At 47.8% G+C, this 15230-nt stretch overlaps 1 protein-coding gene across 1 annotated transcript; it reads left to right on the forward strand.

Annotated features, from left to right (window-relative positions):
- Positions 1-245: 245 nt before the first annotated feature.
- On the forward strand, positions 246-15230 carry SLC2A6 (solute carrier family 2 member 6). Its single transcript, XM_083422792.1, has 9 exons — positions 246-370; positions 3543-3749; positions 5260-5359; positions 8268-8479; positions 10342-10494; positions 11568-11676; positions 12339-12512; positions 13236-13381; positions 14780-15230. The coding sequence occupies exons 1-9, from the start codon at positions 308-310 to the stop codon at positions 14918-14920; spliced, it is 1305 nt and encodes a 434-aa protein (XP_083278918.1). The 5' UTR covers positions 246-307; the 3' UTR covers positions 14921-15230.

Genomic DNA, 15230 nt, shown 5'->3' on the forward strand with positions numbered 1-15230 from the left:
CTCCTCCCCCCCTTGTTCCCAAAGAATGTCCTTATTCCCTCCTCCCCCCCATCCTGATGTAGATCTTCACTCACTCCTTCCAGGGATGGTGATGGGGTGTGTGTGCCTTTTTGTGGTTTGGCTCAAGTGCCAAAATGTATTGGGCCAGCCCTGCTGCTAGCACCCATTCCATGATGACCAAGCCCCATCCCATCCTGGTAGGCTCCACCCCCTGGCCTATATGCCATCACTTGAGCCTCAGGAGACCCAGCAGCCCTGGGCTCAACCAAAAGATTGTTGGCCCCCAGAATCTGCTTTAACCTTTGCAATGGAAGAATCCAAGCTGAGTGAAGGGGTGAGGCTGAAGCAAGGATATGCCTTCTATTTCTGGGCAAGTTGCTGTATCTTGGATTAGTCGACTCTACCTCGCTTGCAGGGTTGTTGAGAGGGCATGATTGCATTTTTCAAATCCCTAAGGGGACAAAACGGTTCTCTGCTTCTCCAGAGGGCAGAAGTGGATCTCATAGGCTTCAGTTACAGGAGGGTAGCTTTAGATGGAACGTTAGGGAAATTATTTTGTCAGTAAGAGAGGTTTAGCAACGAACCAATTACCAAGAGGAGGAGTAGACTCCTCTGCTTTGGAAGTCTTCAACTGGAACCTGATGAGCCCTGGAGATGTTCTTGCTCTTAAGTTTTCTTCTATGACCTCGTGGTTGGATTAGCATAGGGGGTGGGGAACCTTTTTTCAAAGATCTACACTGGCTCCCAGTACGTTTCCGAGCACAATTCAAAGTGTTGGTGCTGACCTTTAAAGACCTAAACGGCCTCGGTCCAGTATACCTGAAGGAGCGTCTCCACCCCCATCGTTCTGCCCAGACACTGAGGTCCAACTCCGAGGGCCTTCTGGTGGTTCCCTCGCTGTGAGAAACCAAGGTACAGGGAACCAGGCAGAGGGCCTTCTTGGTAGTGGCACCTGCCCTGTGGAACACCCTCCCACCAGATGTCAAAGAGAAAAACAACTACCGGACTTTTAGAAGACATCTGAAGGCAGCCCTGTTTAGGGAAGCTTTTAATGTTTAATAGACTATTGTATTTTAATATTCTGTTGGAAGCCGCCCAGAGTGGCTGGGGAAACCCAGCCAGATGGGCAGGGTAATAATATTATTATTATTATTATTATTAATAATAATAACAATCAAGGGCCACATTCCCTCCTGGATAACTTTCGAAGGGCTGCATAGCAGTTGTGGGAGGGGCTAGAGGCAAAAGTGGGTGGAACTTCAATGCAAATGCTAATATTAATAACTACACGACTTTTAGAAGACATCTGAAGGCAATCCTGTACAATGGTACCTCGGGATGTGAACGGGATCCGTTCCGGAGCCCCGTTCGCATCCTGAATGGAACGTAAGACGTGATGGCACGTCTGCGTGTGCGTGGGTTGTGTTTCGCCGCTTCCGTGCATGCGCATGATGTCATTTTGAGTGCCTGCGCATGCTCGAGTTACTTCTGGGTTGCCGCAGAGCACAACCCGAACGCGCTCAACCTGAAGCACATTCAACTCGAGGTATAACTGTATAGGGAAGCTTTTAATGGTTGATGTTTTTCTGTGGTTTTATATAGTGTTGCAAGCCGCTCAGAGTGGGCGGGGTGAATGAATGAATGAATGAATATACCTGCAGGTCTCAGGGCAGTTACAACATAAAACTACAATGTAAAAACAGGGAATAAATAATTAAAACAAAAACAATCCAATAGTCCCCTCCTCCCCAACACATTTTAAAAGGCCAGTGGATGTCAATCAGCCAAAGGCTTGGGTTAAAGAGGAATTTTTTTGCCTGGTGCCTAAAGGTGTATAATGAAGGCACCAGATGAACCTCCCTGGGGAAAGCATTCCACACATAGGGAGCTGCTGCCAAAAAGGCCTGTTCTCGTGTTGCCATCCTCCGGATCTCTCATGGAGAAGGCACACAAAGGACCTCAGAAGATGATCTCAGGGTCCAAGTTGCTTCATATGGAAAGAGGCAATTCCTTGAAGTATTTTGCCTTCATCCAGCTCATTTCAACCACTCAAGGAGTATGCAAAGCAGGGCTGGTGAGGGTTGTGGCCTGGGAAGATTTTCCAGGGACCTGAATTAGAAGATGGCCTACAAGACCTCTAGGATTCTGCAAAATTAAACAAGTGTATTTTGCAGAGATGATTAGGCCTAAGAAATTTAATCTGGGGAGCGATCTGCAAATCCATCAGATTAGTCAACGGATGATAATTTTAACCAGTAGGGCAGAGAGATAAATACATCCACTGGGTGCTGCTGCTTTGGCTTCAGTGTGTTGCTCTAGCAGAGGAGGCTGTGTTAAAAGTGGCCTTCCTGTCTGACAATGTGGGAGTTTTTTGTTAATTAAACCATAATGTCACATGTTTCCTTTCTTTCTCTTAACATCGCCTACACTGAGGCTTTAACAATATGCAAATATACTTAAATATAGTTGATGGGTGGGTTTAAGAGGCATGTCAGCTCTGCCTATTTTCCACAACCTATCCCAGCCCCCCTTGCTTGTAATCTTCATTCTAGTGAGAGTAATTGTTCAGGTGTCATTACCAACTCCAAAGACAAACATAACTTTAATGAACAGACCATACAACCCACTAGACTTGCTTGTGATGCTTCCTTCCTGGGCAAAATACTGATAGTTCTATATAGGACACTCTAATCACCCTGAGAGCTGGAAGGGACCACTGGAGGAGGAAGAGGGGGGCAGGGGGAGCGTACCGCGCTTGGCAGCACAATCCTAGTGGGGCGCCATTGCAGCTGCCCCTCTGCCTGCGCTGGGCACCACGACCCCGCAGGCGGTGTGCCATGCCCCCAGGATGTGCGCCAGCCACGCCCATGCCTGATCTCTGCCCCCGGTGCCAGAGCATGAAGCTCTGCCACTGGAAGGGACCACAAGGGTCATCTAGTCGAACCCCCTGCAATGCTAAAGAATCCCCAACTGATGGCCGCCTGGCATTTGTTCAGAAATCTCCAGTGAAGAGGAGTCCATCACCTTCTAAGAGAGTCCATTCCACTGTTCTCAAACAGCTTTTACTGTCAGAAATGCCTTCCTTACGTTTAGTTGGAATCTTCTTTTTAATCGTTTGAATTTATTGGTTCAGATCCTGCCATCTGGAGCAACAGAAAACAAGAGGCTCCATCTTCCAAGTGACAGCACTTCGGCCATTATATTAGGGTTGCCATATTTCGGACGCAATTCGAACACAAAAGTTGTTGAGGTTTTTTTTTGCAAAATCTCAAACAACCAATACCGTCATATTCTGTTTGCCAGGTGTATGGCAGCCCTACCTTACATTAGCTCTCAGAGTACTCTTCTCCATGCTATGCATACACAGCTCCCTCAAGTCTCTCCTTCATCATGGAAAATTTATTTCCCCCCCGGGCCAGATTTCTCAGGGTGCTGAATTCAAAGCCCACTAGTTGCACTCCTATTTCTATGGTTTCAGGCCGCCATCATGATCATATTTTCTTTCCTAACATATTGCCCCTGTTTCTTTGTGTGTCTGGCAGTCTGTGTTCACCCTTGGAGTCGCAGCAGGTGGTTTGAGCACCATGTATTTCAACGACTACCTGGGCCGCAAGCTGAGCATCATGTTCTCTGCTGTCCCATCTGTCATCGGATATCTCTTCATGACCAGCGCCCAAGGGACCTGGATGCTGCTGGTGGGCAGGCTGTTAACAGGATTTGCTGGCGGAGTGACTTCTGCTTCCATCCCAGTAAGTCAACAATGTACTTTTCCTTCAGGTTCAATCCCATTCCAGCAAACTCAAATTGTGTACCATATGTTGAAAGCAATTTGAGGCCACTTTAAACAGTCATGGCTTTCTCCCAAAGAATCCTGGGAAGTGTAGTTTGTTCAGGGTGCCAAGAGTCATTAGGAGACTCCTGTTCACCTCCCAAAACCACCATTCTGAGAGTGGTGTAATAACCAGTCCCTCTTCCAGGACATCCAGGAATTGCCAAGCCCACACTGGAACTTGGATGGGTCATAGAGATTTTCTTGCCTCTGCAGCTACTTTTGGGCATGTGCCCAAGAGCCTGGATAGTAAAGTGATAATTATCTCTGCCACACACTTCCTTCCTCTTCCATTTACTGGCTGAGCAATATTTAAAATAGTGAAGTTGGAGGTAGTGGTGTCCTGAGTTGTAGTTCCCCCTTTCTGTCTCCTGAAAGGACCACAGGAATATTAGGGGAAGGACCATAGTACAATGGGAGAGCATCTGCCTTGCATACAGAAGGTCCCAGATTTAAAACCTGGCATCTTCAGGTAGGGCTGGGAATATCCCCAGTCTGAAACCTTGGAGAGCCACTAACAGAGTCAACAATAGTGAAGCAGTGCGTCTGACTCAGTAGAAGGCAGCTTCCCAAGTTTTTCCATTTAAACCAGACCATTATTCGGAACCATAAGGACTGGAAAGCTTAATTTAATTTTAGGGGAACAGTCGTAGCTCAGTGGTAGAGCATCTGCTTTTTATGCAGAAGGTCCCTGTCATCTCCAGATGGGGCTGGGAAAATTTCCCCGCCTAAAATCTTGGAAAGTCACTGCCAATCAGTGTTGACAATCATGAGCGGTTTGATTTTCATACTAACCTACCTTTGTAGGGCCCTGAGTGCAACAGAGTTCTCTACACCTATAAATCCCAGCAATTGGAATTCAGAGGCATATTGCATCCGACAGTATGTGGCAAGGAACAGGGGAGAAATTAAGTTCCCATTCAAATGTAAACTTTTAAAAAATGCAATTCCCAACACAGTATTTGAACCAAAACACAGCCATTCTACAAAATACCCACTCATCTGGATTTTGCACTACAGTTTTCCAGCCACGCAATGTCTCAAAAAATGTATGTGCTAAGGTAAAGTGAATCAATGCATATATCAGTGAAAATAATGTACAGAAGTGCAAAACTGCTCAGAAATAACACATAGAGTAGGAGACATTCGCACAAAAAATGTTGATGAATTTTTTTCGAGGACATGTTATTTATATATTAAAAAAAACAGGCTGATGTACAAACATGGATGACTGATGTTATGCTTGTTAAAACAAGAAACTGAGAGAAGCTGAAACTGATAGATTCATCCATCCCTAATTGTGGCTACATCTATTAACATAGGTCCATTAATTTCACTGGGTCTACTCTGTGCAAAGCCTATTTGGACACACACACCCCTGTTCTGCTGATTAAATTCTGGCAACTTACCTTCCTTTTCTGTCCCTCCAGGTGTACATCTCTGAGATCTCTCACCCTGGAGTCCGGGGAGCTTTGGGCTCCTGCCCTCAGATCATGGCCGTCTTGGGTGCCCTTTTCCTCTATGCTTTAGGCAAGTAATTGGATGTGAACTGTGGAGGAACGGATCAGCGTCAGACTATTTGGCTTAAACGTAGGGCGGCTGGTGGTCCTTAGATCAGTGGTGTCTTCAGACAGGAGAACTGGGCTTCAGAGATGATTGGAATGCTTTGTTTGTTCTGGAAGGATTAAGGTATCCTTCTCCTCCCCCTGCCAGAGTCTTGCATCCCCTCTTCCAATACATGGGCCTAGTCTTCTGGTTGGACAAGTAAGACCAGCTCAGGACCTCCCCAAATTGCAGGGTTTCCAACCCAGTGACTCCTTGTTTATTTGTTTGGAGAAACACTGGAAATTTCACAAGCTATTTATCTGATCTTTTGAAGTCATTCTGCGTTTAACCCTTTCTCAGACCTTTGACACTGAGGTCCAGCGCCGAGGGTCTTCTGGTGGTTCCCTCACTGCAGGAAGCCAGGTTACAGGGAACCAGGCAGAGGGCCTTCTCGGTAGTGGCACCCGCCCTGTGGAACGCCCTCCCACCAGATGTCAAAGAGAACAACAACTACCAGACTTTTAGAAGACATCTGAAGGCAGCCCTGTTTAGGGAAGCTTTTAATGTTTAACAGACCACTGTATTTTAATACTTTGTTGGAAGCCGCCCAAAGTGGCTGGGGAAACCCAGCCAGATGGGCGGGGTATAAATAAATGATGATGATGATGATGATGATGATGATGATGATGGCAGAAATACACATTGGTTATCAGAGCTTAGCCAATGTCTGGGGCGTGGGCTTCAGATCAGTGGCAGAGCTTCTGCTTTGCATGTAGAAATGTCCTAGGTTTAATAGCCAGCAGCTCCAGGTAGGGCTGTGAAAGACTCCAGAGGAGAGGAGAGTGCCCTGGATCTTGGGTGCTGCTGGTGGGCTACCCATTGGGGCATCAGGTTGGCAACTGTGAGAACAGTATGCTGGACTAGAAGGGCCATTGGCCTGATCCAGCAGGCTCTTATTCCTTGTCTGAAACTCTTGGAGAACTGCTGCCAGTCAGTACTGTCAGAGCTGGCTCCAGGTCCCAGCTCACAGAGGACCAACGCTAGCCGGTAGTAATGTACGAAAGTCTTTATTGAAGTACAGTTTCCATTTTCAAGCCGGAGCGCCCCAGCTCTACGTCTAGGGTTTAGATCGGCGAAGCTCCATCTGAATCTCCGCCCCCTGTACACCAGTTTAAGATTCTAGCCTTACTCCACCTCTTCCGTCTCTCCTTTCTCCTCTGGGTCCTGCTACCCCCCGGGGTCCCTTCCTTTCTGGATTCTTCTGACGCTGATGTGGACCCCCCTGACTCCTCCCGCTCTTTTCGGCGGGCTTTGGGACCTGGCTCCCTATCCGGGCTGACAACTGCGCCGCCCTCCTGTACATTTGAACTTGGCGCGCGCGCCCAGCCTTCAACCTTCCTCTCGACCGTTTCCTCGCTCCCCGATGGAGGCGTGGCCAATCCTGACTCATGTCCTCCCGCTGGCAGTGCGCCGCCTGATCCCGATGCCTGGGACTCCTCCCCCCTACTGCACTCTGGTGTGGACGCTGGTACTGATTCCCGACGGCTGCTCTCTGAGTCCCCTCTGGCCCCTTCTTCCTGGGGTGCCCCCCTAGGCACCCCCCTTGCTCTGACCATGGGAGCCCCTTTCTGTGAATCTTCCGATTCGCTGGAAAGACTCAGAGACCTTGGACCGCTGTCATCGCTAACATTTCCTTCGGACTCCTCCCCCTCGCTCTCTATTTCCTCCCTTTCTTGTGCCTCTGCTCCTGAACCCCTGACAAGTACAGACAGTAATGAGCTAGATCAGCCCTTCTCAACCTGTGGGTCCCCAAATGTTGTTGAACTACAACTTCCATCACCCCTAGCTAGCAAGGCCAGAGCTCAGGGATGATGGGAGTTGTAGTCCAACAACATCTGGGGACCCACAGGTTGAGAACCGCTGAGCTAGATGGACCAATGGGCTGACTCAACATAAGGTGGTTTCTTATATTCCTGGAAAGGGCCATAGCGCCATAACAGAGCATCTGCTTTGCGTGCCATGTTCATTCCCCAGCTTCTCCAGTTAAGGCTGGGAGAGACCCACATCTGAAACCTTTCGAGCTCTGTTGACATCCAGTGCAGGCACTACTGAGCTAGATGAACCAATGATTGGAGTCACGAAAGCTACTTCCTGTTGGAATCAGATAGATTTGAACCCTGGCCTCCCAGGTCGTAGTCCAACTCTCCAACCATTGCACCACACTGGCTCTTCAGGTTACTCTTTCAGGGGCCAGGCAACCTTTTCTGTAAATGTTCAGGTTGACATTCAAGAGGCAAGGACTGTGTAACTCAAGAGCCAGGAAGTGCCCACGGAAGACCAAACACACTGGACAGGATTGGGGAGCCGATAATGTCGCAGTCAGGCTCTTGGTTGCAAAACCTGAGATCGAAACAACAGATTGGGTAGAGATAATGCAGTCGCTCAGGGCGCCTGCCAATTAACTCAGAACATGTAAGGTTTTTGAAACAGCCTGGCTGGTAAAGGAATGGAGAGAGAAAGGGGATCCAGCAGTAATGTTGTAGGCCTTCCCAAGATGACAAAAAGGACTGGAATTACTGTACATTTAAGCTGTTGTGCCCAAAGCTGGGGCAGTCACCATGGTATCTTCCAGCTGATATTGGACTACAATAGGTATGGGTAATCTTTGGCCCTCCAGATACTCATGGGCTATATCAGCCCCAGTCAGCACGGCCAACAGCCAGGGATGATGGGAGCAGTAATTCAGCAACATCTGGAGGCCCAAAGGTTCCCCAAGTGTGGACTACACCAGCTCTGAACATGGGGAGTAGAGGGGTATGGTTGTTTATTACTGTTGCAGCTTGTTGGAGACAGTCCTTCACTCACCTCTTGCTCTGTCCTCTTCCCACTGCAGGCCTCGTTGTTCCCTGGCGCTGGATGGCAGTGGCTGGACAGGTGCCCGTCCTTCTCATGATCGTATTGCTGTCTTTCATGCCTGACTCACCTCGTTTTCTGGTCTCCAAGGGGAAGGAGGATAAGGCCCTGGATGCCCTGGTATGGCTGAGAGGAGCAAAAGCAGAGTACTGGTGGGAATACGAGCGAATCAAGGAAAGCTTCAGTGAGCAGGTGTGCTATGGAAGGATGGGCGAACATGTCAATTTCAGTTCCTTTGTTCCAGTCGTAAATTCAGTTCTCCACATTTTCACATCCTTTTGCAACTTACAAAAAAAAAAAAAAAAGCTCCTGTGAAAATTTGTCAGCATTTTTGTGTGAATTTCTCTTACTGTACACATCTTTTAATGAGATGTTGCCTAATGTCCCCCCCCCCCATATTTATTTTTTTGGCAAGGCCACTTTTCTCTAATTCAATGCATTTTTGAACCAATTTTCACCCATATATGCATTTTTATGGATGCTTTGCATAGCATTTTCATTTTTGTACACCTTACTTGGCTGAAGTGCAGCACTACAAAATTTGGCAAAGTGTGAATTTTGAAGGAGGGCTGTGTTTTAGTTTGTACAGTGGTACCTCAGTTTAAGAACAGTTCTGTTTACGAACTACTCCGCAAAACTGGAAGTAGTGTCCTGGTTTGCGAAATTTACCTCGGTCTAAGAATGGAAGCCGAATGGTGGAAGGGCACCAGCTGCAGGAGGCCTCATTAGGGAGAGAGCACCTCAGTTTAAGAACAGTTTCGGTTTAAGAACAGACTTCCATATATATATAATATATGTAATATAAAAACTGCCTCGCAGTTTGCAGTTAACTAGGAGAAGTCTAAAGTGGCATCACCCCAATTTTCTGATCTCCTTCTGTGCCCCCTGCTCCCAAATTACACTCTTGTGTCTCAAAAGTAGGGCTGGAGGAGGAATCTGCCTTTACTCAGATTCTAAATCTCACTTACCATACTTTTCCGTGTATAACACGCACCCGTGTATAAGATGCCCCCTATTTTGGGGGACTAAAAATTAAGAAAATCCCACGTCCCCGCTAGGCACTACCCATGTGTAAGACAACCCCCTATTTTTAAACATAATTTTTCAGTAAAAAACATAGTCTCATACATGGAAAAGTACAGTACTTAATCCAACCCAAGAGGATTATGACCAGGGGCAGGTCAGTGGCCCATTTCAGAATCTGCAGTCTGGCAGATTCCTTTGCAAAGTGCCCTGGAGTTTTAAAGCTACAGTTACTTAACACTGTAGTCTGAGTATTGCACACACACCCCAGGGGCGTCTTAGCCATAGAGGCTAGTGGCACGGGGCGCCATGGCACCATGTTCTGGAGGGCGCCAGGGAAGAGGCGGAGGCTGGATGCTGCGCCTCCAGGCATCAGCTCGCCGCCCTCGCCCACCTCCGCCATGTCGCGCCGCACCAGGAGCCTCCGCCCCGCCGGAGGAGCTGCCCTCCAGCCATTGCCTGCCCAGAAGGAAACGTGAGGGTGGGGGTGGGGGGCAGCAGAGGGATCCTTGCACCATGGCGCCAGATATGCTTAAGACGACCCTGGCTCCCCCGCACTGTCTTCCCCGCCTTTGAAGCTTTTGAAATAGCCTGCCTAGCTGTGTATGCTTGCTGGTGCTGGTGGGAATTATAGTTCAAAACATCTAGAGGGCACCAGGTTGGCCAAGTCTAGAATATGCCCCTGAATGGAAATAGTTTCCCACAGGAATTCCTCCTCCGTTGACCTGGAAGGCAACAGATCCTCAAGTGCGATGTGAATCTGTCTTCTTCTTTATGTAGAACAGGTGTGAGGAGCCATTGACCCTTCAGGTGCTGCTGAACTACAACTCCCAGGGGAGAATGGTACTTCAGCACTTTCTGGAAGGCCAAAGGCTCCTCACGCATACAGCAATTGTCTATAGAAAGGGAGAGCCAAGCAAAAGAGGAGGCATCATTCCATTCCTTGGAGGCCATTCCACGAAATCCTGATCTTGTTCCTGGGTGTGTGTGAAATGGATCTGTCTGAGCCGTTTGTATCCATATTTCCTTAGAACAGACCAATTTCTTGGAAAGAGATCAAGCAGCCCTACATCTGGAAACCGCTGGCTATCACCTTGATGATGAGGTTCCTGCAGCAGCTCTCAGGGGTTACCCCCATTCTTGTATACTTGCAGGTGATATTTAACAGCACAGAGGTCATATTGGTAAGCTAGCCACTTATCCGAAATTCTCCTCAGGACCTGTCCCCACCCCCATTCCACCCACTGCCTTCCTTTTTTGGCTTCCATTGAAATATCCTGCTAACTCTCATTTGTGAAGGGGCCTTCTAACAACAGTTCCCAGGATGCTTTGGGGGAAGCCATGACTGCTTAAAGTGATAAGAGAGTGATTTAAATGTATGGAGCAGATGTAATTTAGTTTTTAAAGCATGCCTTCCAACGTTCCTCAGATGAAAGGGGAGACATTCTGTTCTACATCAGTATCACTGCCCAAGGGGAGGGTGTTTCCCCATGTTTTTATTAAAGTTTTCCATTACAAAGACAGCCCCTGCCCCGCAACTCCCCTGACGATTGCCTATGCTGATGGGCTGATGGGAGTTCTAATTTAACAGCATCGAGGGAATCAAATACCAAATCAGCCTACAGAAGGGAGGGCGCTGCTTGTTCACTGTGTGTTTCGTTTCTACCATTGTGGCACAATGGTTAGGGTGTTGGACCAGGACCTGGGAGACCAGGGTTCGAATCCTGACTCAGCCATGAAGCTGCTTGAGTGACCTTGCGCCAGTCACCATCTCTCTGCCTAATTTACCTCACAGGATTTTTGTAAGGATGAACTGGGGAGGAGGGAAACGATGTGCACCACCTTGAGAAAAGGTGGCATATAGAGGTGATAAATAAAATAAAATACCTTTACAACCTGTACGTTCCCCACACCCCAGCACCAAACTAGACATGAAACTAAATGTGGCATTTGGAATCACCATAAAAAATTGCTCCTCATCAACATCCACACATGATTAAGAAAAAATATTATATCATTCTTAGTTTATTAAATTTGTTCTCGTAACAGAAAATAAAACACTAATTTTCCTCAGGCTTACAACCTAAAGAGACACGAGAAAAAGGGGAAATGGGTTGGGGGCGGGGGAGGATTTATTATCATGTCCAGTTTGGCCAGTTATCTCCTGTTCGCTGTGTGCGTCTGTTTTAAGAAAATGCTGACTCAGGGAAGAAGGAGCCTCAGACACGCTAAATGGTTTCTCCTTTTACCTTTGCAGGAGCCGCAATATGATGCTGTTATCGTGGGGGCCGTACGCTTAGCATCAGTGGCAGTTGCCACCTTCTCAATGGATAAAGTCGGAAGGAAGGTTCTTCTATATATCTCAGGTGCAGGTTTTGTCCACTCTTATCACACCCCACCTGGTGCATCTATAGATCTATTTTGCAGAGTCAAAACCAGCTTTGGGGAATTGTTTGATTCAATCTTTGGGGTGTGGGGGAGAGAGAGGGGGAGAGATAAAGTATTGAATTGAAAGCACTGAACATGTGGGGTATGGGTGGGCATTCTCTCCCCATCACCCCCCAAACCAGATACCCAATAAAGTAAAATGTGCCGCTGGTGCTTTGCAACATTTGCCTTTCCAACCTAGGCCACATTCACACCACACATTTAAACTACTATGATACCACTTTAAACAGTCATGTTTTCCACACAAGAATTCTGGGAGCTGTAGTTAAGGGTAGTGAAAGCTGTTAAGGAAACCCCTTATGGCCTTCACAGAGCTACAATTCTGGAGTTCCTTCTGAAGAGAGATTGGTCATTAAACTACACTAGGGATGGTAGTTGTAGTTCAGCAACATCCATGGGGTAGGCCAAAGTTCTCCTACCCCAAGCACTTTACGGGGGGGGGGGCAGTAGGTTCTTAGCCACAGGGCCATCTCCCTAGAATGTCAGGATCCAGAGACTGGGTGTGAAATAATGAGCAGGTTGAGGAAATTCCCAGACATAAATAACCCTCACATCTCACACTGTTGTTCTTTTTTTACAGCCATCATTATGCTTGCCTCAAACTTGACTTTGGGCTTCTACATCCACTTCATACCTCAATATTCCCATAATTCAGCAATTATGGTTAACAGTAGTAGCCACGAGGGCCTGGCTACCAGCTGGATAAGTGGCCTCACCGTCATCCCTCTGATCGCCACCATGGTCTTCATTGTAGGTATGTTATTGTCAAGAACAGGAAGCCACCCAGATACCCTCTGAATGTTTTAAGCAGTAGCTTGATGTGGCTTATTATTATTGCAAATTAAATTTATATACCATCCTTCAAGTGAGGATCACAGGGCATTTATAGTATAAAATTATGCAAGGTGTGGAGAATGTGGAAAGAGAGGGACTTTTCTCTTGTCTGTCATAATGCTGGAATTCATTGACATCCAGTGAAGCCAAATGTTGGAAGATGCAGGACAGATCAGAGAAAGTCCTTCTTCACACAGCACATAGTTTAACTATGGAATCCACAAGAGGCAATGATGACCACCGGCTTGGATGACTTTAAAAGAGTACTGTACAAATTCATGGAGGAAGAGGAGCCTGTCAATGACTACCAGTCATGATGGAAGTGCATTACCTCCAGTACCTGTCACTGGGGAACATGAGTTGGGAGAATGCTGTTGTGCTCAGAACCTGTTTATTGGCTTCCCTTTGGGGTATGTGGTTGGCCACTATAACAACAGGATACTGGATTAGATGGGCCTTTGCTCTGAGCCAGCAGGGCTCTCCTTATGCCAAAGCTTCCCTACACCTGCTGTTATAGAACAGAACTAAATCAAAATTGACATTTATAGCTGTTTTGGTTTGCCACACTAACATGTTTGAGGAAGGACTAGTCATTCAGCTTTGCCTGAGGTTTTTCAGAGGGGCTCCTCTTTCCTGTCTCTAGGTTATGCCATCGGTTGGGGCCCCATCACCTGGCTGCTGATGGCTGAGATTCTCCCACTGAAGGCCCGAGGGACAGTGTCTGGGCTCTGTGTGCTTGTGAGCTGGTTGACTGCCTTTGTCTTGACAAAAGTCTTTCTGTTGGTTAAGGTAAGTAGAGGAAGAAGAGCAGGGTCGTCTTACCCTTAGGTGCAAGGGGTGCGGGGCACTCAGGCGCCGGGCTCTCAGGGGCACCAGGCCAAGAGTCTGGGGCCGAGATTTGGAGTCCGGAGATTGGGAAGAGCCGACAGCTGCTGCCGAGCAGAGCAGAGCCCGTCAGAGTGCAGCAGCAGTTCTGCTGCGGGCAAGCGAGGTGCTGAGGCAGCCGGCTGACTCCACACTCCTGCGTGCCTGGGATTGGCGGGCCGTTGAGAGGCCCGCCCAGAGCACGCTGATCACACAAGGCGCCTGGCTTCACTCAGTCACCGCCACCTCTGGCTCTACTGTTGTGCTGGGCTCTGCTTGCCCTCCCCTCCCCCCCCCCAAGTGCCTGGCCCCAGCCTTGCTCTGTCGCTGCCACCACCACTGCCTCAGACTCCTCTGTTGCTGCTGAGGTGGCCAGCCCAACCAGCTTTGCTGTGTGCACCTCGCTGGCCCGCCCTAAAAAAATGTCAACAACTTTGGGGTCCCCCCCTAAAAAAGGTCGACTTGGGGGTGTGTGCGCCAGGCGGATCTTTGTACCCCAGCGCCGCATATGATTAAGACGGCCCTGAATAAGAGACTTCATACATGTTGCGAGATATGCCACAGAAAGGGGCTGTGTACACACCCCCATTCACCTTCAGTGCAGCCCCACCACAATCTGTATCTATCGTGTCATTTCTTATGGAATATTATGTTTTGATGTGTTTAACCCCACAAACCCAGCTTCAGGTGAAACTGAGAAAAAGGACCTAGCGGCGTTTTAAGCTGGTAACAGCCCTAACCTGCTTTAACAGTCTGACCCCTGATCCTAGGAACCTTCAGCACTCTTAACAAACTACAGTGGTACCTCAGGTTAAGTACTTAGTTCGTTCCGGAGGTCCGTTCTTAACCTGAAACTGTTCTTAACCTGAAGCACCACTTTAGCTAATAGGGCCTCCTGCTGCTGCCGCGCCACCGGAGCACGATTTCTGTTCTTACCCTGAAGCAAAGTTCTTAACCTGAAGCACTGTTTCTGGGTTAGCAGAGTCTGTAACCTGAAGCGTATGTAACCCGAGCTACCACTGTACAACCCACAGAATCCTTTGGAGGAAACCATGACTATTTAAAGTGGCATCATAGTGCCACCATAGCGCATAGTGGTGTGAATGAAGCCAAAGTCTCAGTATCCTCACCAGGGTCTAGAGCAGGGTTGGGGATTTTTTTTTTTTTTACCACAGGGGTCACAGATGACTAGTGGGCAAGGCCACAGTCAAAAGTGGGAGGAGCATGTAGGAAATAGATTTAATGCATAAATAAGTACTTTTCACTCTGCCCCATGTCCTCTTTCTCTGCTTGTCCAAAGGATAATTTCTTTTTCTTTTCCAGGCACAGTATGGTCTGGAGGTTCCTTTCTTCTTCTTTGGGGCCATCTGCATAGTGAACCTTATCTTCACGTTTTTCATTCCCGAAACCAAAGGAAGGTCCTTGGAGCAGATTGAATCATACTTCCGGACTGAGCAGAAATAATTTATGGAATCTTTCCACCGCCTTAAATGAACTTTCAACATCAATTCAAGTCCTTACAATATAAGCAAATGAGAGACTTTTGAGGCCATGACAGGTTGACCACTGTGATAACTTATTATCCAAGTTTCCCCAGTCCTTAAACTGGGATGGGAGGTGGGGCAGATATAGTGAGATATTATTGCTCATATGCATTTATTAATTTCCTTAAAACTGACAGGTGCCATGGCAGCTAAGAGGTTGCAATACACACCAGAAAGTTCTCAGCTGGAACCTTGCCTCAGTCACAAACTCATTAAATGGTTGAAGGCAA

This window comes from Podarcis tiliguerta, assembly GCF_965153285.1.
Source record: "Podarcis tiliguerta genome assembly, chromosome: Z".
Taxonomy (NCBI): domain Eukaryota; kingdom Metazoa; phylum Chordata; class Lepidosauria; order Squamata; family Lacertidae; genus Podarcis; species Podarcis tiliguerta.

What these genes read in the sequence shown, in the direction of transcription:
- SLC2A6 (XM_083422792.1), top strand. Translation starts at nt 308, where the DNA reads ATGGAAGAATCCAAGCTGAGTGAAGGGGTGAGGCTGAAGCAAGGATAT. An exon ending in TGACTTCTGCTTCCATCCCA is followed by an intron (nt 3,750 to 5,259) that starts GTAAGTCAACAA and finishes CTGTCCCTCCAG; the next exon opens with GTGTACATCTCTGAGATCTC. An exon ending in ACAGCACAGAGGTCATATTG is followed by an intron (nt 10,495 to 11,567) that starts GTAAGCTAGCCA and finishes TTACCTTTGCAG; the next exon opens with GAGCCGCAATATGATGCTGT.